The following is a 21306-nucleotide window of genomic DNA, read 5'->3' as shown; positions in this document are numbered from 1 at the left end:
CCTGATGTAGAGGCCTTTGGCCCAACCGCTTAGCTGTGCTGTCCCCTAAATCTGTCACTTTTAATGCATCTTGCCTTCTACTGTAGTTAGTTCCAACATGCCTTACATTTTCAACCAGATCGCAATATTCTTTAAGGCAGGAGCTTGTCAGATTTATCCTTTTACACTTCTTACTGAGGTATAGCTCACTACTGCAAACACAAATAGTCAAGTATGTGGAATCATCCAAATCAAGATTAAAAAAAAAAAAAAGATATTTAGACCATTCTAGCATGAAAGAATTTCCCCTTGAGCTTCATCCCAGTCAAAATAGTGCCGAAGATAACCACTATTCTTATTTCTATAAAATAGGTTTTTGCCTGTTCTTGAATGTCATAGAAATGGAATCATACTAATGTATTAATATTTTATTTCCTTACATGACTTAGTGCATAGTTATTTGGGTTTGGTTAATGTGCTCAGGAAATGTTGAATAAAAGTTTAAGGAAGGCGTGAAAGGCCCTTACCCTTAGTGGTATACATAAATCTGCTTAAATATAAATCTGTATTTAAATCTGTGAATATATAATATATATTAGTAATATATATTTCATTATTGTTATATATTACTAATATATAATATACCCGTATATACGTATAGATGTGTATATAGGTGTGTACATATGCATACATGAAAAGCTATACCGTCGTTTAACTCTATAATAGCACTCACTACACTGTATTTTATGAGTCTGTTTAATTGCCTTCCCTGGCAGTAGTGAGGCCCTCGGGAGCACAATCGTTGTTTTATTCACATAGCACATATTTAATGTTCAGTGAATGTTTGTAGAATCAGTGAATAAACCCTTCACTGCTTCCGTGTTCTTATTGTCCATTCTTATACCTTCTTTTATGAAGCGTTGCTTTTGTCTTTTTAAATTGGGTCAGTTATCTCCTGTTACTGAATTGGAGGAATTCTTTGCATATCCTAGATGGAAGTCCTTTGTCAGGTAGATGTTTTGCAGGCATTTTCTCCCAGCCTGTAGCTTGCTTATGTATCTTCTTCTTCTTCTTTCTTTCTTTCTTTTTTTTTTTTTTTTTTTTGTTCATTTTGTTTGTTGTTTTCTTTTTTTTTCTTTTAACATTTATTTATTGAGTTATCGTCACTTTACAGTGTTGTGGCTTAAATATTTTCTTGATTGTGTCCTGTTGAGCAGAAGTTTGAAATGCTCAGGAAAGCCGAATTAGCAAATTTTCTTCTGTGATTTTGCTTTCTGTGACGTAAGAAACTTTTGCCTACCCTCAAGTTCTGAAGACATCCTTCTATATTTTCCTCTAAAAGCTTTATGATTTTAGCTTTCACCTACCAAAGATAATGTTAAAGATACATGGACAGATACTTTTAAAATTTAGTTGTAATGCTTTTTTGAAAAAAGCTTATGGTTTTCAACTTATGACAACTTATACTAGTTTTCCACTTATAGAATCAACATACATGTTTCTTTTTCAAATAAACTGACTAAAATCAAAAAAAGTGAGAATGAAAGTCTTAACAGGATGCATGGTAGTTGACAAAAATCATGGAGAATGATACTTGAATGAATGAAATTTGCAAAATATTGAGCTACTATGTGAATGAAGAAGCTTTAGCTTTTGTTGAGTCCAGGTAACTATCAGTTTACTTATTTGTTGATAGCTGAAAATAACTTCTCTGTTGATCTTAGCATCAAGATTTGGCATGATTCCCTGTATAATTATTTTTGGCTCAGACCTAGTCCAAGCTAAGACTGTTGCCAAGGGTTAACAACTTCCAATTATCCAGAATGCTGGGGAAAAAGCAGAAGCAGAGGTCATGCAAAACTGGTGACACCATGTTTTAGAATTAACATTGGATGCCAGCAGCCTTCATTTGGAGCATATTATTTATTCTGAATAAAATTAATGAAGAAATTTCCAGGACAGTACATCTTTCTGCTTTTTTAAAAACAGGGTTAGGACAGAGGAGTGTTGCATGTGTTTGAGTTTAAGTTTAATAACTCAAGTTTTAAAAAATCTTTTCTTTGCCAGGGTATGAAAAAATAAGAGAAAATCAGAGCACAGAAGGTTTTTAGAGTGGTGACTACTCTGTAAGATGCTGTCATGATAGATACTTATCCTTGTACATTTGTCCCGATGTATGAGGTGGCTGGTGGCTTCAGAGCTGTGTCCCAAAGGGCTTGCTAACACCACTGGAATTGAGAGATCTCTCCCATCCAGGCCTTGTTGTGGATAGGTGCCAGGTTTTCCCACGAGGACAGAGCCTGCTGGGCAGCCTACTACCCAGTGAAGAGCAGGCCCCAGTTCACCGTCTTTTCAGGCTGGCAGATCCCAAGAAAACAGATCCCAGCAGGGCCTGATCTACCCTCCTCATTCCTTCTGCCAAAGCCACCAACTAGGGAAGTCACTCCTTCTGTGGGGCGGGGAAGGAGGGGGACAGAGAGGCTGGAGTGTCACCCAGGTGGAGTGGTACTTACTGGTTGCCATTGGTTGGGCAGGACAGTTTTTGGTTGAACTGTCCTCCACATTGTAAGATCTTTAGCATCCTTGATTTGTGGGTCAGTTATTTAATAACCAAAATATTTAATGACCAACATATTTCCAGATGCACTTCCTTACCCACCAAGGTTGAGAGCCTTGCTTGAGAGGACCTTCCTCTACGGAAACAGGAGTCCTGTGTGATTGTGTGTGTGTGTGTGTGTGTGTGTGTGTGTGTAGGGGAGGGGGTTGGGAAAGGGCAGAGATTAAAGTTCTTGCTAACGTCAATGCCTTTATTATTATTAACTTTCTATTAGCTGTATTTTAATTAATTCCTTAGAATGAGAGGGAAGTTAATCTCATCCTGGCCCTACCTGGCTTCCCCAACAAGGGATATCAGGCGTAGCAAAGCAAAGCAACCAGCCAGCCTTCGAATTTGCTTCCGTGGCTTCTAACCTCTCCAGTGGTAGTTCTCATATGGGATCCCAGGGATCGTCATATGGGAACCTTGGTGGCTTGAATCCTGACAAAAAAAAATCCAGCAAAGCTAAAGTAAAAGAGAAGGGCAGACATGGAAGGGACCAAGGGAAAGGGTGGAGGGAAAGTGGGGCTGCTTTTGTGTCTCCCATCAGCCACTGTAGACAAACAAAAAATCGAGGTAATATCTGCCCCATCCTGTTCCCAATTTTAGCCATCCAAAAGGAAATAAAAAGTTAACATCTCCCACTTCCATTCTCATCCTGAATCCATCACTCACTCTGAGATGACCATATTTAATGACTTTTAAGTTCTACAAGAAATGAACGTTTATTTTGAACAGTGTGCACATCCATGTTCTGTTTTATCACATGTAGGTGGTAGCTGCTGCCTCCATGCCATGAGTGATGAGGGACTCAGTGCGGTTTCTCTACTACCTATATGCCAACCACTCTGCCCTTTAAGTATTTTTAATTCTTATAATGGTGATTTTTATGACCTAAAATCATATAACCAAGCCCTGGTTTATTTTTGAAATTTAGACAGTTATCCATTGACACCACCACCCCCCAGTGAAAAAAACGGAAATTATCATATTAACATTTCCATCCAGTTCTTGTCTCCACCATGCCTTCCAGTTTTTTAATTATTTTTATTTTTTCACTGTCAAGATTATAGGTACGATTCTTTCCTTATTCATCTAAAGACTGAGTCTAAATTTTAAATTTAATACAACTCATAATATTTTCATTATGTAGTAACCATTTACCACTGAGCTAATTAGTCTGATTGGATCCAAAGAGAAAGTGTAATCTTGTGCCCTTAAACTTCAGCCACTTGGCAGGTGATGTCTTGAGCACCAGTGTTCCAGAGACCCTTCCTTCATTGCTTTCAGCTTTCTTCTCTTCTCCAGGTCATACTTAACCACTCTGCTGCTTTTTATCTTACCCTGTGTTCTTTCTTGAATTTTGTTTCTCATTTTGTTTGAATGGCCTCCTTTTAATTATTTTATCATTCTGTACTTTGGTTTATTTTATTGCATAGTGACCATAAAGGTGTCCTGTAAGCATGTGAATAATTTCTCCAGTAGGCCATAGGTAATGACGTAGGTGAACTGCAGGTGATGCACATTCCTGGTTTGCAGTCTGAACTTTACCCTCTGATTTCCCATCGGAGACTGTACATTGGAATGTAAGTATGTTAGAATGCCCTCATTGCAGGGACAACCTAACATCCGCTCTTGCTGATTTAAAAATATTAAGACAAACCACTTGCAACTTTGGTAGCTATAGATGGTAAGGAATTACCTACAACAAAGCACGCACTGCCGTTCTTTGCTAATGACTGGAAACTTCAGCTCTGAGACTCTTGCTTCTGGACCTTTATTCTCGGGCTGAGCCAATAGCACTGAAGATTCCTGGGAATCATCCTTGCCTGTCAAACTCAGCTCTCCCACGTCTCCCCCTTTTCATACCCAATTATAAAAACTAGTGAATGTTATCTCCTTATTTGTTTTTTCCTTTTAACCATCCTTTTTGGAGTATATTTTATATACAGGAAAATGCACAAATTTTAAGGTCTTAAGGCACACAACATTCCTTTCACTCTGGGAAGTTCCCTCGTGCTCCTCTCTAGTCAGTTGTCCCCCCTCCCTCGAGGGAACCCCTATTCTGACTTGAGTTTTATCCACGTATTGGTGGGCATCAGTAGTTTGTTCTTTTCTACCAATGAAGTTCATTTCATAAATGTACCAACATTTATTTTTCCATTCTTCTGTTGATGGGCACTTGGATTTTTTTCTAGATTTTGGCCATTATGGAGAAAGCTACTACAAGTGTTATATACAAGTTTTTTTTCTGTGCACATACGCCTTTATTTCTTTTGTGTATATACCTAGGAGTGCCATTTGCTAGGTAATAGAGTAGATACATGTTGAACATTATAAAAAGCTGCCATACAGTTTTTCCGTAGTGATGGTAGCATTTTGTACTCCCACCAACAATGTATGAGGGTTCCAGTTCCTCCACATCTCCACCAACATTTGACGGATTTAGTCTTTTTTAAATTTTAGCCACTCTGGTGTGTGTGCGGTAGCATCTCATTGTAGTTGAATACTTCTTTTAGAATTTTGTTTTTAAATTGAGAGCACATGCATCCTAACAAGTACAAATTTATCTTCATGGTGCCTGATTCCTATTGCCTGTGTATAGTAATTCGGATCAAAACATTTTATTCATAATTAGAAACCATTACATCACTGATTTCTAGAATCCATGTTTGTTGAGGTGAAGTCCAGGGACAGTGTGGTTCTCTGCTTTGTAGGTAAACAGTTTTAACTGTCTGGTACAAAGAATATGGATATTTCTTGAAGAATTTTTTTCTTTTTATTTGATCTTAGAATTCCAAAAGTTCAAAAGTATGTTTCTGTTCACGAGCGTCTTTTTATTCATCCCATTTAGTGCTCAGGGACCTGTTGGACTCCCAGAGGGTCACACCTTTCTTTATCTTGAGGACCTTTCCTTCTCTTTGAGGAGGTCATTTCCTCCTCTCTGCTGTGGCTGCCTTTGTTTCTGATAGTCCTAGGACACCAAAGTTGCAGCCCAGTGGACCTATCTTCCATGTTCTTTAATTTTTAATTTTTTGCACAGCCTCTCCCATTATCAACATCATCACCAGAATGCTACTTTTTTTTTAAATTAAGGTGACCCTGCACCAACACAGCATAATCACCCACAGTCCACATTATGGTTCACCCCTGGTGTTGCATATTCTATGGGTTTGTACTAATGTATGTTTCCATCCTCATAATATCATGCAGAGTAGTTTCATTGCTCTAAAAATCCTCTGCGTGCTACCTAGTCATCCTTCCCTCCCCTCAGTACCTGGCGACCACTGATCTTTTTATTGTCTCCATAGTTTTGCCTTTTTGCAGAATGTTGTATAGTTGGAATCACACAGTATGTAACCTTTTCAGATTGCCTTTTCTCTCTTAGGTAACGTACGTTTATGTTTCCTGCATGTCTTTTCATGGCTTGGTAGCTCATTTCTTTTTAGCACTGAATAATAATCCGTGTCTGGATGGACCACAGTCTATTTACCCATTCACTTACTGAAGGACATCCTTGCTTCCAAGTTTTGACAATTGTGAATTGTGAGTAAGGTGCTATAAACATCTGTATGCAAGTTTTTGTGTGGACGTAAGTTTTCAACTCCTTGGGGTAAAGACCAGCGTCAGCTTTAAAACAGTAGATTTTTTCCCCTCTTTGCTTTTGCTCTGCATCATAGAGGATTTATTCAAGATTATCTTCTAGGTTGCTGCCTTGGTCCTCATCTTGTCTGTTGTGGTATTCAGTCAGTCCATTCAATGATTAATTTTGCTTGCATTTTTTGTTGTTGTTGTTAATAGAGATACTGTGGATTAAATCCAGGACCTCAAGCACGCTAAGCTGGCGCTCTACCACTGATCTGTGCCCCCACCCCCTCAATGATTAATTTTGGTCAGGTTGTTTTATTCTGCCTTTTTCTTACTCATATCAGCCTATATTATTTTGTGGATGTAAAGTAGTCTCAAATAATTTTGATGGTCCTTATTAGTTCTTACTAAAAAATTAAATCTGTGTTCCCTGAATTGATTAATTCCCTCTTGGGTCAACTGTTGTGTTTGTTCATCCTGGTCGTCCTCGTCACTGTTTTTGGTATGCCTGAGTTATGTGGTCCAGCTTGTCTGAGTGCAATTTGTGGCAGTTTGTATTTGCCGAACATGGCCACACATATGTATCCCATCTCAACGTACTCTTCTTAAAACGTGGTGCTGACACCGTTGCATCAGGAAGTGGGGTCCATGGTCTTTCCCCTTGAACTGGGGAGGGTCTGTCTACAATGGAAGTGATGCTGTATGACTCCCAAAGCTAAGTCACAAAGGCAATTCAGTTTCTGCCTGGCTCTTTCTTCAGACCTGTTGCTTTGGAGCCCTGAGCTGCCACGTAGCCACGTAAGCCGCCTCACTGGAGAGACCATCTGTAGAAACCACACAGAGGTAGAGACACCAAGCAGCCCCTGGTGGTCCAGTCCCCATGTTTGAACTGCTCCAGGGCTGAGAGGAGCCGACACAGCTGTCCCCACTGAATTCTTCATCAGTTGCAGATTTGTAAGCAAAATAAATATTGTCATTATTTTACATTTTTGGTAGTCCTTGGCCAGCAGTAGATAACCAGAACGCTGCTTTTAATCCCAGTGACAGCCTCCAAACTGCCCTTCCCTGTGGACTCCCACCCTCAAGCTTCTCTGTCCCCCTTGGGAAGGATTGCTCTTTATTTGGATGCTTTCTCTCCACAGATGGTATACAGATGGTTCAATATTTTGGGTCACAGCTTGTAGTGCTGACTAGTTTCTGACAATGATATCGAATAGCAGCTTGGAACATTAGCAGATCTGGTAAACTCTGGACTCAGAAATCAGGATGCTTCCTGGTGGAAGTTGAGCAGACCCCCTTCTTGGATTCTAAGGCCCCCTCTAGAAGCCTGCGTGCCCAAGTAGAGAGAACACCCCAACAGACAGATACCAGACTCCCTTCTAATCTTGATATATAGGGCTATGAGCTGGTCCTAATTCCATTTCAAACATAAAGACAAAATCATTGCTCACCCGGGGATCATGAGGCAATTCATACTGGTTAAATAAGCATGAGGAATTATTATTTTTATTAAATTACCGTGTATGCCACAGAAGGGTTGCTGAAAATAGATCATCAGAAACAGTGGTTTTCCTGGCCCATTCGAGGTTGAGACCAATAGAATGAACACTCCAAGAGGATCTTCTTTCTTCCTGTTTTCTTCATCGATACCCTAATGCCTAGGGCCTAGGACAGTGCTGGCACACAGTAGGTGCTCAGCAAATGTTTGTTGAACAAAAGCGCAATTTCAAAGGATTCTCAGTGTGTTGTTTTATTTAGCAGAGGCAAGAAGAAGTTTACAGGAGATATCAAATCTGTATTTTCTACATGGAAATATCAGTGTTTAGAGTCCCTACCTCCTGTAACTGTGGGAACCTTCCTTGGAACTTACAAATCAGTGATGTCAGCTTGCAACCTCTACTCTTGAAGCCAACTGCAATTTACTACTTCATGAAGAAGTAGTTACTCTAAAGACAGGACAGGAAAAAAAAAAAAAAGAGATGTCCACATGATTCTGGGACGGTACTGGAGCTCTGTGAGACAGGCTCTCCATAAAGGCTCACTAGGTGTCTGGCTCTGGGCAGACCTCATTTAGACCCAGGAACTGATCTCAAGAGGCCAGAGGGATTTATAGATGATATGAAAGACATTAGACTTGATCTCTTGTTGTCAGATTTTTTCTCGGGATTTTGCTTGTTTTGCATTTTCTGTTTGCTTCTCTGAGCTTCATTAGACAGTTTCTTAAACATTCATTCCCAGTTGTCTATTCCCCCTCCCCACCTTCTTTCTGAGCCCACAAACCCAAACCCTCAGGGATGGGGTGTATAGTTGAGTGGTAGAGTGTGTGCTTGGCATGCATAAGATCCTGGATTCAATCCCCATTGCCTCTGTTAAGAGTTGGGGGGAAAAAAAAAACCTTGAAGCAAAATACCCAGAAAGAACTGGCAAGCTATTTAAATTCAGTAGATTTTACTTGCATAAGGATGATTGCATTAAATTAAAACAACCAAAACTCCTCCTTTAATGACAGTTCACCTGACCATTAACTAGTAATGCTCATCATGATATTAATAGTTATAATTTCCTGGGTGCCTACTATATACCTGCCAGGTACTTTACTTACATAAGTTAACTTTCATGTTGGTGAAAACAGGGAAACAGGTTTGAAGAGATTGTCTTGCTCAGTGGAACAAAGGGGAATTACAAATCCTGATATGAAGGTGCGTATAATGTGTTCCGTGAAAAAAAGGCAAGTTTCACAAAAACATGTTATCCTTCATCAATAGAAACTGTACATAAACACATACACATGCACTCATATATCTGTGTGTACTCATGAGAAAAATAGGCAGAAAGCTGCACAAACATAGGCAAGTTTCCTACCTTCCCCAAGCCTTGGTTTTTTATGTCTGTAAAGAGGGAGTAGTCAAAGTATCCATCACATAGGAAGGATGTAAGGACTAAAGGAAACAGTCTACATAGAGCATTTAGCACAGTGCCTGACACATGAGTGAGTCCTAGATTCATTTTTGTTATTATTATTATTACCACTACTACTGTTACTAAAGGAAATTCACCAAGCTGTCAACAGTGATCACTGCTGTTGAGAGGGAGTGAAGCTAGAGGGGCCAGGAAGCGGGTGGTGATTTATATTTTCTACCTGATACACATCTGGGTTGTTCGAAGTATTTACACCAATCAGAGGCTACTTCTATTATCTATATTATGTAAATTATTTGATAGAAAATAGCTCTCATGTCAAAAGTGATTTCCCCAAGTGCCTCTATCTTTTGCTAGGAGCAACCGGTAAAATAATAATGAACTTTAAAAAAAAAAAAAAGTCTGAAAGCTCTATTCAAGTGTTTCTGTTCCATAGCTTATTTTTGGCACCAGAGCAGTGTGTAGAACCCGAGGTTATTAAAGTTTTCTTTGGATGCCCTGAATCAGTGTTCCGCAGGGCACACCACCTGCCTGGGTCTGGTCAACGCCGGGGGCGTTTTGGACGGACGTGTCTCTTCTGAAAGCTTCTAGGCCGCCTTTGAACCCGGCTTGGCGGCGGATAAACATCTGGAGCATCCCAGACGATCCCGCTGCGCGTCGGAAGCGCGTTCCCGCCCCTCGCTGCCCGGAGGAGCCCTGCAGTGCTCCCGGCAGCCGCCAGCTGGAGCGCACCGGCGGCGGCGCGGCCCCGAGCCCGCGGCACCCGCCCGCATCCTTTCCGAAGCTGGGCAGAGGTTCACCTGCGTCTCCCTTTCTGCACCTGTCTCTTTATTCCATTATCAAAGGTTGCTGTAGGGGTTTAATAAAACCAAACCGAAACGTTGTCAAAGGACAGGGAGCCGAATGTAGAGACGACTGGAAACTTGCTGTTACATCATTCATCGGGAGTATTTGCATATCCCCCTACCGGGTGTCAGAGGGAGAGCCAGGAGGCTGGGGACACCCAGCAGAGTAAGGCAATCCCTGCCTTCAGAGGGCCTCAGTCTGGTTAGTAATTATCAGGTAAAAGTTTGTTGCAGTGAAACCATTTGGCTCTGCTTTTGTCTGAATCACCAAAATTGTAGATGTCCCATATCAATGAGATGTGTGAGTTCGCCATGCAGGACTTGCAAAAAGAGATAGCTTGGAGGTGCTGAACCCTTCACCCCCACTGAGGGCAGGAAAGGGATCCAGAGGGGGAATTAAAGGAAAAGGTGCTTGGAGGGAGCTGTTGATGAGTTCCCCAATCCTCATCCCAAGTGAAGGACAATGTTAACTTAAACCTAGGGACAGGGGCTTTAAAGGGACCCCTTAGAGAGGCTGCCTGGGTGATCTAAAACATGCAGCTCTGGGGTTGGCTAGCTGTTCTGACTGAAGAGAAAAAGACATTACTACAATGGGGCCAGTCTGATCCTCACAGTTTGTGAAGGCAAAGTACAGTGTTTCCAGGGAACCGGATGTGGATCACGTGTGGAGAGAACTGAAGTGGGGCTGCCTTAGGTCTTGTCCATGGAGACTGCAGTCCTGGTGGAGTGAGGATATCTCAGCAGGAAAAAGATAGACTCTTGGATACTCTGGTTCTAAAGGAAGGACTCCCTAATCTGCCTGCTGAAACAGAGATGCATTCACCTGGATGGAGTGAACTGCAGGTGTGATGTTCCCAGTATTTTTAGCTCCAGGAGGGAGACGGCCAGTGTGAAACATCTGCCGTGCCTGGAGAGTGCCAGCATCCATCGTGGTGGTGTTGGTCAAGTCAACTCTTTCTGGCCCCCACACCCCGCTCCCTACCTCCACTAGGTCTATGCTTCATGGGTAAGGTGACCATATGCCCCAGTGTGACCAGGATGGTTCTGATTTACATCTGAAGTTCTGGCATAATTATGAACAGCACCCCCTTTCTCTCTTAAAAGGGTCCCATTTTAGATGATAATTCCATGTCCATCCTACTGATGGAAGAACAGGGGTAACTACTTAGGCAGGTGTTATGAATTGAATTGTGTCCCCCCCTACCCCTCCAGTTCAAGTGCTAACCGCCAGTGCCCCAGAATGTAACCTTATTTGCAGATGAGGTAACCAACTTAAGGTGAGGTCATTAGGGTGGCCCTCATCCAGTAAGACTGGTGTCCTTAGAAAAAGAGAATTTGGACACAGGACACAGAGGGAGACACGCACACAGGGAGAAGGCCATATGAAGTTGAAGGCAGAGATGAATGATGCCGGTACAATCCAAGGAACCAAAGATTGCCAGCAAGCTACCAGAAGCTGGGGTGGAGGCCTGGTACAGATTCTCCCTCTCAGCCCTCGGAAAGAACCAGCCCCGCTGACACCTTGATCTCAGACGCCTAGCCTCCAGACTATGGAACGAAACATTGCTGCTGTTCAAGCCTCCTAGTCTGTGGTCCGTTTTCACAACAGCCCTGGGAAGTGAATACACCCAGAAACAGAAGCAGCCAGTCTTGTCCTCTGTCCCTTCCCAAAGGTCCACTCTGCAGCTGGCTCAAACTGGGCACCAGGAGACTTCTTACCTGAAATACATTTTTTGTTTTTTTCAATTTCTTAAGACTACATATATTAGTAATGGAACCAGAAGTGTGTGCACTAATTTAAAGTGACAGGAGGATGTTTTTATGATGTAGGAATGACGGGTGCCAGGGAATAACCACTGCACAGAGTGATGGCAGAGCAAAGGGGGCACTGGATGCTGCAGTCTAGGGCGCATTGTCTGTAGAAGATAAATCCAGTAACAAACCAACAACAATTCACCAACTTTTTATGACGGCTGTGCTGCAGTACTGAGCAATCTCAGTGATAAAATCCTCCTCCCTGGCTTGGACACTGAAGCCACCGGCTGTATCCTAAGTGCTCATTATAAAGCACCCGTGAGGACAGCACAGACAGGACTCCCAGGGCATGCTGCTGTAGACCGGGAACGCTTAGGAGGGGCTGTGCCGATAGAGTTCTGGGTAGGGCGCCTGTGGCAGGAAGACACAAAAGGGAATTTCCACATCAGGCATTGGAATCTCGGATGTGAGAAGTAATAACAATGGCATTTAAGGAGAACGTGCTGTGAACAGGGCACGGTGCTAAGTGATGCTGTTGTACTTTTCATTCGACTCTCGTGACAGCCCTGAGAGGTAGACACTATTTCCATTTGGGTTCAGAGAGGTGAAGCAATTTACCAAAGGTCAGAAGGGAGAAAAGTGGGGTGCAGACCAGCTCCTGATTGACTCCAAAATGCATGCTTTTCTTACCCCCAAACTGGGTTCGCCTCGATGTGTGTTGAGCCAAAAGATACAACCCAGCCAAAGAGCAAGAGAAGGAAGGACTTTCTCACTTGCAGCAAGTAAGGAGAACACCAGGGGTCTTCCCCAAAGCAGTATCTCCCCAAAGAGCAAAACTGGGGAAATTTAAAGCTAAGAGTACATGCATATTCATGAAGGGGCTTGAGCAGAGAAGAGTTCAGCACAGAACTGGGGCAAAGGCTGCCAGAGTCCAAGCTTTACTTGATTAAAGTCACGAGGGCCAGAAAAGGTCCACATCATCATCCCTTAGGTTCTGACCAGTCTGGGGTCTCAGCACGTGGTTACCATCCTCCACCACGGTGGGGACTTAGTTCCTGCAGGACTCAGAGATACGCATCAGATTGTTACGAGTATCCCTCGAGGAAGAGCCAGGACTCTGTTTTACCGATAAACTGTTGTTTCTTGATAACTTTTCCTTCTCTCCTGTGTTCCCTTAAAATCATTAATTACTGAGACCTGTTCACTGACAAGCATTGGGGCCAGGCTTAGATCACAAAACGGCTTAGGCCAAAAATGGCTTCTCTTACGTCAAGAAAACCATCCTTGGTCCTCTTTCTCTGGGGAACCCCCTCACCCTGTCTGCTTATACTTTTACCCCTGAAACAATAACACTGACTCATCATCAAATCCACCAAACGGCAGTGATGACCTGGATGAAGCAGAGACCCACTTGAAAAAAGTTACTGCATCTATCCTGTACAGCGTATTATTTTGATTTTCTATTGTTTCTTTGACTTTGTTGGTTTTTATTTCGTTTCCTTACCTTACTTTATTCCTTTCATAGATAGTCTTTGGTTTTGTTTTTATTCTTAAATCTATTTTAGGCAGGATTCTTACCAGAGCATTTGACAGAAACTCAGATCCAAACAGCCTAAGGAGAAAGAGAGTGGTTATCGAACATAATTGAAAAACTCAAAAGAACAGCTTCAGGCCTGGCTGAACCTCGCTGCTCCAACAAACAGAAATCCTTTGGGTCCCTTTCTCCTCTATCCCATGGTCATGTAGATGTTTCTGAGTTCCACTGATGATTCTTTTCTTTGTTGTTGTTGTGGGGGTTTTTTTTTGGTGACATTCCATGTTTCTTTGTTTCTTTTAAATATTCAAAATCATAGACTGTCAAATTTAAGAGAGTTATTTCAGAGGTTTTTTAGGGAATTCTGTATGTCCTATTCTGTATAATATAGTAACAGTGAATACATGACACTGTACATTTGTCAAAACCCGTAGAACTATGTAACACAAAGAGTGAACCCAAATGTACCCTATGGACTTTAGTTGATAATAATGTAGTAACATTGGTTCATCTTTTATAACAAATGTAACAAATACAAGTGGAGAAGCTGTAGCAGGTGGGAAGCAGGTTACGGGAACTCTATACCGCCTGCTCCATTTTCTGTAAACTTAAAAATCCCCTAAAAAAAAAAGCTATTAAAAAATTATTCCCTTCCCCATGTAGAAATCCCTTCCCGAACATTTCAGTCAGACTCCTATGAAATCACAAGATTTTAGAGAGAGGGAATTCCTAAATTTTATCTTACCCAAACTTTCACTTCATAGATAGGGAAACTAAAGCCCAGGGGGGAGAGGTGACTTGCCCAAGGTCACTGTTTAGTTTTTCAAGCCAGAATAAGAACTTTTTTTTTCGAGATAAGGCTTTTCCTTCCTAGCAGAGGGCGCTTTGCATCACGCCGAGCTGTGTGGAGTATCTGTTTTCTACCTTTGGAATTCTCAAGTGATTGACTGTTCTTACAGTGGGGTTGGCCAGCTCAGTTTTGGACTAACGAGGAATGTTTCTTCTCTAGACTACTCCCTACCTGGTTCTTGCTTCTCTTTTCCTGAAGCTGGCTCTGTCCTTTTAAAAGACAGAGCTGACATTCTGCCCCTTATAGATTTTGAAAGGCTGCCTCTACGACCTGGGCTGACATCCATGGCTAATGAAAGATTCTGGCTTCTTGACTGACTTGGCCAAAATGCAGACGTGTCCTGCCGAGAAGGCCCAGGTGCCGTCATTTGAAGATGCTATGAAGCTGATAATCAGGCCGGTGGAAACATATGGAATACGTCACGCTCATTTTATTCTTTGTCTAAAACTATTATCCCGTTAGACAAACGTGAAGCTGAGGAAACAGCGAAGTGGTGAGACATTAACCGACTCATTTTCTCAGAATGGGTTTATTGGTTTAAGTAGAAATGATCCCTCTTCTTAAGGAGATGACAGCTCAAAATCATGTCCCTAGGTGCGATATTTCCTCCTCTGTGCCTCAGTTTTCTCAGAGCTAAAACTAAAGTGGTCTTCAAGGATGCATTTGGCTCTGATCATGGAATTTTTCATGTCTTATACAACAGCCAGGTAGCAAACCCATGGGTTAGGCTTATCACTTGTCCTCATCATCCACGTTCCCAGCACACCAGGACTCCTGACCTTTACATGTGACTTATGAATGTGTCTGAGCACGTGATCCTGCTCTCCCATGTTTTTAAACTTAATTCTAGATGAAGTTCAGAGGGAAGAGTTCACCGCCAGACTACGTCAGGGACTGAGTCCAGCAGAAAATGCCCTTTCAGTTAAAATCTCAAATAAGAGTGATATCTTTACCCCTGTTTTACAGATGAGAAACAGAGCCCCTGAATTAGTGACCAAATGTCCTGAGTCACTGTGTTCCAGAAATAATGCCTAGTATTTAGTGAATGCTCATGCTGCGCCAGGTGCTACATAGTAAGAGCTTCCTGTGGACTCATTCATTTAGTCCTCACAGTTATCCTTTGAGGCAAAGAACACCATTATCTCCCTTTATAGAGGCACAGAGAGGTTAAGCAACTCGCACAGTTCACACAGAGATAGGTAGAGAAGCTGGTATCAGAATCAGGCATTCAAACTATGAACTCTGTACACAGTAAGCATATCTTGCCTTTCATTACCTTGCTTTATCTAATTTACTACGGAAAGGGAGCAGGACCCTTTGAGGCACCTCCCCCCCACCTCTGACTCTTATATATAGAAAAGCTGAAGTCTCCCAGGCCTCCCTGAGTCACAGAAGAGCAGGCTCAAGCAATAGATTAGGACACGCCTGCAGGCACTGGGGGGTGGCAACCGCTCTGACCACCTCTCTCAATGATTAACTGAGATTATTCCTTCAATTCCTTTAAAAACGTTCATGGCTGAACAGAATCTGCGGAGTTTTTTTTATTCTTTTTTTTTGTCAGGGAAGATGCTGGGCCCACCAGATGGCTGGCATTCTGGTTAAAAGCAACTTTCCTTTTTGTTGCCAGGGCTGTTGCCCCCAGTATCATATCCGTGCCCCTCCCCCAACTAGAAACCAGTTACTCTTTCTAAGTCTCAGAAGGCAACTGCAGAGAAGAAACAAGAACTGGTTAGAATCCAGTCCAAGATGGTGGAGGATTTGACTTCATTATACACTCATTGTAATGTAGTAGCATGCTAAATGACACACCCACCAGCACCGTGACAGTTGGCGATTGCCATGACAACAAAGTCCATACGAGGACTAAAAAGCCCATGCAAGGACTGATTGGCTCCATCACAGCCAGGAGGAGGACGTGATGGCAGAAGCCTCCCAGAAAAGTCCACATGGCCTAACCTGGGCCTGAGCTGTCCCTGCCACCCATCTTGGCTGAAGGCTCCCCATTCCAGCACCTCTTCCTCACTTGAGCGCTTTTCTTCCTTTTCCTCTTTTGAGAAATAAAAGCAGTTTTCGCTCTGTCCCTCTGCATCAGCTGGGAATTTTTTCCAGCCATGAGGCAAGGACCCACACTTTGGTGGGCCTCCTAATTTAGGGGTCTCACTGTCGGCTAACACTATTATTTAATTCTCATTTTAATCCTATGAATGAGGTACTATCTGTAGTGTGCTGGTAAATATCTAACAACTGGCTCTCCTGGGAAGGGAGGAACCTAATTTGTAGTGTCTGCCAGTTTCTATGGTGCAGGTATTCCCACAGTGGTTGATTTCAAGCTACCAGTGTGACATCGATGAACCCAGAGCTGGGAAGAAATGTTCATTGACTCCCTATAATAAGGTATTTGCATCATATGGATAAAATACAGGTAGAGAGCTTCAAGGACATAGATTATAGTAAACTGTATTAAAATAATTAGGAAATGATGAGTTTTGAAAATCTTTTTGAATATTTCTGCCTTTATTTTTAATAAAATAATTTTAACTGTAAGTTAAACAAAGGAAGCTACAGAATAATGGCTACAACATGTTTCCATTTTTGTGCATAAGAGAAAACTCTCTACCCCATATATGTGTATAAATGTTTATTTGATCAGAAAACAGTAAACTCTTTTTTTTCTTTCTTTTTTTAAATTGAGGTACAGTCATTTACAATGTGTCAATTTCTGGTGTACAGCACAATGGCCCAGTCATGCATATACATACATATATTCTGTCTCATATATATATTTTTCATTAAAGGTTATTACAAGATATTAAACATAGTTCCCTGTGCTATACAGGAGAAACTTTTTTAAAATCTATTTTTATGTATAGTGGCCAACATTTGTAAATCTCAAACTCCCAAATTTATCCCTTCCCACCCCCTTTTCCCAGTAACCGTAAGATTGTTACCATGTCTGTGAGTCTGTTTCTGTTTTGTAGATGAGTTCATAGTGTCCTTTTTTAAAGAGTAAACTCTTAAAATGAGTTACTTCGGAGATGGGGAATTGAGGATGCCAAGAGACAGATTACCTTTTTCTTATTATACCTCTGTACTATTTGATTTTTTTTTTACAACTATCATAGTGTGCTTTTATGATAAAAATTTTTATGAAGTTTTTTTTTTAATGGGAGACTAGAACCAGGAGGTAAGAAATGACTTTTCTGTTAAATGATTTTAGAGGTGAAGAGAATTATGATCATTGTAAAGGTTGAGGAATGTTCAACTTCCCGTTTTGAAATTAGTTTGTTTGCTTGTTCATTGTCTTTGCCACCAGAATGGAAGCTTCATAGTGGCCGACCCCCAAGTGTGTACAAAGTCGTGTACAAAGCCAGCACCATGGCTCTCTTATGCTGGTATGATAGTTTCCTAACTCATCTCACTACTTCTGCCCTTTCTTTCTGGGTTAGTTTGCTAGGGCCACTGTATCAAAGGACCACAAACTGTGTGGCTTAAAACCACAGAAATTTATTGTCTCACAGTTCTGGAGGCCAGAAGTCCAAGATCAAGATGTTAGTAAGGCTGGTTCCTTCTGATGCTGGGACAGAGCATCTGTTCATGCCTTTCCTCCAGCTCCGGGGGGTTTGCTGGCTATTCCTTGGTGTTCCCTGGCTTGCAGCTGCAGCACTTCATTCTCTGCCTCTGTTGTTGCATGGCTCTCTCCCCTCCTGTGTGTACGTCTCTTATCTTCTTAGAAGGACAGCAGTCATTTTGGATTAAGGGCTCACCATACTCCACTAAGACCGTCTTAACCGATTACAACGGCAATGGCCCTATTTCCAAAGAAGGTCACACTCTGAGGTACTGGGGGTTAGGACTCCAACACATCCTTTCAGGAGGACACAGTTCAACCCATCACGCCTTCCTACAGCCAGTTCTGCCTGGAGCTGCCACAGCAAACTTCTAAAAATATATATTGGTTCAATCTCGCATTCCCCATATTCTTGTTTTCTTGTCTTGTACCAAACTATCATTTAATACATAGCTGGCATTTTGCCTTTATGTTCCTTGAAAATATTTCCTGGACATCATTCTGTATCAGTTAATAGAGAACGTTCTCATTCTTTTTTAAACAGCTGTAAAGTATTCCCTTTTGGGGACATACTAGAATTTATTTAATCACTTCCCTACTGATTTACACTTGGGGCTTCCATCTTTTGCTATGTAGGAAAGCAATTTTCATGCTGACTCCGCCAGTCTTGAAGTCTTTCTGCCCAGAGGAGACTGCCAATAAACAATTGTTGAGAGAATGAAAGAATTCACCAACATCAATGAGCCATGGAGGGTGGTAGAAAGGGAGCCCGAGGTCGGAGCGCTGGTACGCGGCGCTGCGCGCCGAGTCCACAGCAGGTGGCGCTGCAGGCGGCGGGCGCACCTAGCCGGGCGGGCCCCGCCGCTCTTGCTGTGGACGCCGACGGCGGCGCGGGGACGAGCGTGGGGGGTAGGGCGAGTCATATGACCTGCTCGGCTTCCTGGCTCCGGCCGCCGCCGCCCGCCCGTGTCCGCCAGCGTAGCACCGGGGCCCCGAGGAACCGTTGGGGGGATCCGGGCAGAGGCCCGCTCGTGTGGAAGTCGCCGCCGCCACTGCGCGCCCGCTCGCCGGTCCGTCCTCCCTGCCGGCCGCCATCATGCTGGCGCTCATCTCCCGCCTGCTGGACTGGTTCCGCTCGCTCTTCTGGAAGGAGGAGATGGAGCTGACGCTCGTGGGGCTGCAGTACTCGGGCAAGACCACCTTCGTCAATGTCATCGCGGTGAGTGCCCTCCCGCTCACCCGCCCAGGGCGCCGCAGCCCGCGGGTCAGGCCCGGCGTTCGCCGAAGGCCTGGCTTGGGGCTCCCCTCAGCGCGGCGGGGCTCTTGGAATTGTGTGTGTTTGGGTGGGGGACGCGGGGAGACAAGACGTGACCGTCACCTCCCCGAGGGCCAGGACTTGGAGTTTCCCGCGTGTTGGTGGCTGAAGTGTAGCGCTGAGATCGGCAGCTGAAGGGTTAGTTCCATGTAGTCATCTTCTTCCAAGGTGTGTGTCCTCGTCGCGGCCGGGGCTTGGAAAGGGTGGAATTGGGCTTGTCAGATTTTTAAAGCGCTTGGAGGACTGGAGTTTCTTTCGGGTTTGCTCTCTGGGGGCAGCGGAAGGGTTAACTCCAGCTTGTCACTTTCCTGAAGGGTGGGATTTGGCGAGTCCGTCTGTCTTGGGAGAAAGCATAAAAATTTAGATCCTCTCACTCGCCATTCGGGACGAAAAGTCCCATTGTGAGAAAAGCAGGGGACCATTGTGGACTCCTTTCTGAATTCTTTGGGTAGCTTGTCCCCTGTAATTCAGTTACTGGTTTTCATCCGTTTCCCTCGGGGCCAAGATCCAGTTGATTGTGCTGCATTCGTGGGTAGAAGCTGGGGAGAGACATTTCCAGCCAGTTCACAGTAGTGCTCAGCTTTTATTAAGCCGAGCAGTTGTAGGGGTTGGGGGTGGGGTCTCCGCTTTTCTAGAACTAATTGCCCTCGTCGAGGTGGTAAGATGGATCTTATCAGTCAGCCAGCTACGTTGAAAGAAAGGGGTTGGTCTCTTGGGATGGCGCTTTCCTACATGAATAGAGAGGAAGGGACTCAGCAGGAATATAGCTCATTCCACGTACGGGGCAGGGGTGTCTGGGAGGGAAATTGCCCTGGGAACCTATACACAGTGTGCTGTTTATCCCACAGTGATTGAGGGGAAGGAGGATGATGACATTTTGCTTGTTTGGTTGGCTGGGGAAGGAATAAGAACGAGAGATTCTCTCAATCTTTATTTAGAGCCTGGGAGTTGCTGTGACTCACTCAGTCTTAGCTGGTAGGGGCTTGTGCTTGTCGGGGGTGAACTTTAGAGCCGTTCCAAAGAGAGATGGCAGCAGCTCCTCCACGTTTTAGATAATGGGTGAAATCCCTATTTAATAGGAGACTAGCTGTCCAACTGGTTTGGTTATGGGAGTGATTCAAACACATCTCCCTTGTTGTAGAACACGAGAGCTTGTGTAACTTGTGACTCTTAGTCCTTGCAGTTACAGAGCCACAGGAATGAGTAAGACTTGGAGAAAGAGATTAGCAGAACCCAGAGTTCCTTTGAGGAATGTTGCTTATAAGCATAAAGAAAATTTGCCTACTTGTTTGGCTCTTTTTGTAATATGGTTTTGGGGGGTAGTGCTTGAAATGACTACCTTTTCAATATGTGTAGATGAGTGGAATGTGTATCTAATACCCCTAAAATTAATAAGGAAAAACTTTGAGCTAAGTATCCATATTTGAGCTTTTATATGATGTGGAAAAGATCAGCCTGAGTGCAGTTGAGCTCACTGAACTGTAAATTTTCTGATATTCCCTTTAAGTAAGAATTGGAATCTCCTTGTAAATCCTACCCTTTGACAAGACTGAAGTAATTTATAATGTCGATAGGTGTATTACTGCAGTCAGTTGTTGAGTTTTTTGCAGACAACTAGTTAAGCTCGGGAAACCTAAAAAAGTTTAGTAAATCTTTGAGGAACTTTTAAAAACATAAGCATGAAAGTCATGCTTATGTTTTTAGTTGACAGTGTAGTTTAATATAACGAGTGTGAACTTTGAAGTTAGGCAGCCTGGGTTTGCAGTCTGGCTCTGCCACTTAGCAGCCTGTATCCTCTCTCAGTCAGTCCTTGCTTTCTTGTCTATTAAAAGGAGATAATAATAGGTTTCTTACAGATTTGCTGCAAGTACATGATGTTAAATGACTCTCATCATGCCTGCCATAGAAGGGGCTAGGTAAATGGTAACTGCTGTTATTGTATGTAATGGGTACACTCATTTAATGCAGAAATAGTATTTTGAAAAATGTTCAGAAGAAAGCTGGCTGGTGTCATTTCCTCCTTTGAATTTGTGTGTATATCCAAACGTGGCCTGCTGTACTGGATTTATAGATAGTGGCAAGTAATCACATCATGTCCTCCCCCCCATCTTTTTTGCATTAGATTATTTTAACAACATAGCTTCTGGAAAACTGTTGAACTAAAAGTGAATTATTATTTTAATGTTAGAGTATTCTTTTTGAATGATATGTTGTGGGTAGGCTCTGTTAAGAAAAAAATTGTGACTGTAATTGCTTGTGACCTTTAAGAAACTGAAAAGAAAAAATCTCAGTAAATTTCATACTTCAAAAAAAAAAACCTCAGGCTTTAACCTAATCTATAATTCTTACAAGAATAT

At 42.8% G+C, this 21306-nt stretch overlaps 1 protein-coding gene across 1 annotated transcript in view; it reads left to right on the top strand.

The window, feature by feature from the left end:
- Nucleotides 1-18535: 18535 nt before the first annotated feature.
- The window catches only part of ARL8B (ADP ribosylation factor like GTPase 8B), a 47363-nt gene continuing 44592 nt past the window's right edge, over nucleotides 18536-21306 (top strand). The window contains 3 exon segments of the mRNA XM_010984989.3: nucleotides 18536-18641; nucleotides 18643-18690; nucleotides 18692-18853. Of these exon segments, the coding sequence (XP_010983291.3) occupies nucleotides 18558-18641; nucleotides 18643-18690; nucleotides 18692-18853 (294 nt within the window). The 5' untranslated portion in view covers nucleotides 18536-18557.

The sequence above is a fragment of the Camelus dromedarius genome, chromosome 17 (assembly GCF_036321535.1).
Source record: "Camelus dromedarius isolate mCamDro1 chromosome 17, mCamDro1.pat, whole genome shotgun sequence".
In the NCBI taxonomy this organism is placed as follows: Eukaryota; Metazoa; Chordata; class Mammalia; order Artiodactyla; family Camelidae; genus Camelus; species Camelus dromedarius.
The sequence above is the reverse complement of the archived record's forward strand: the minus strand, read 5'-3'. Positions and strand labels throughout refer to the sequence as shown.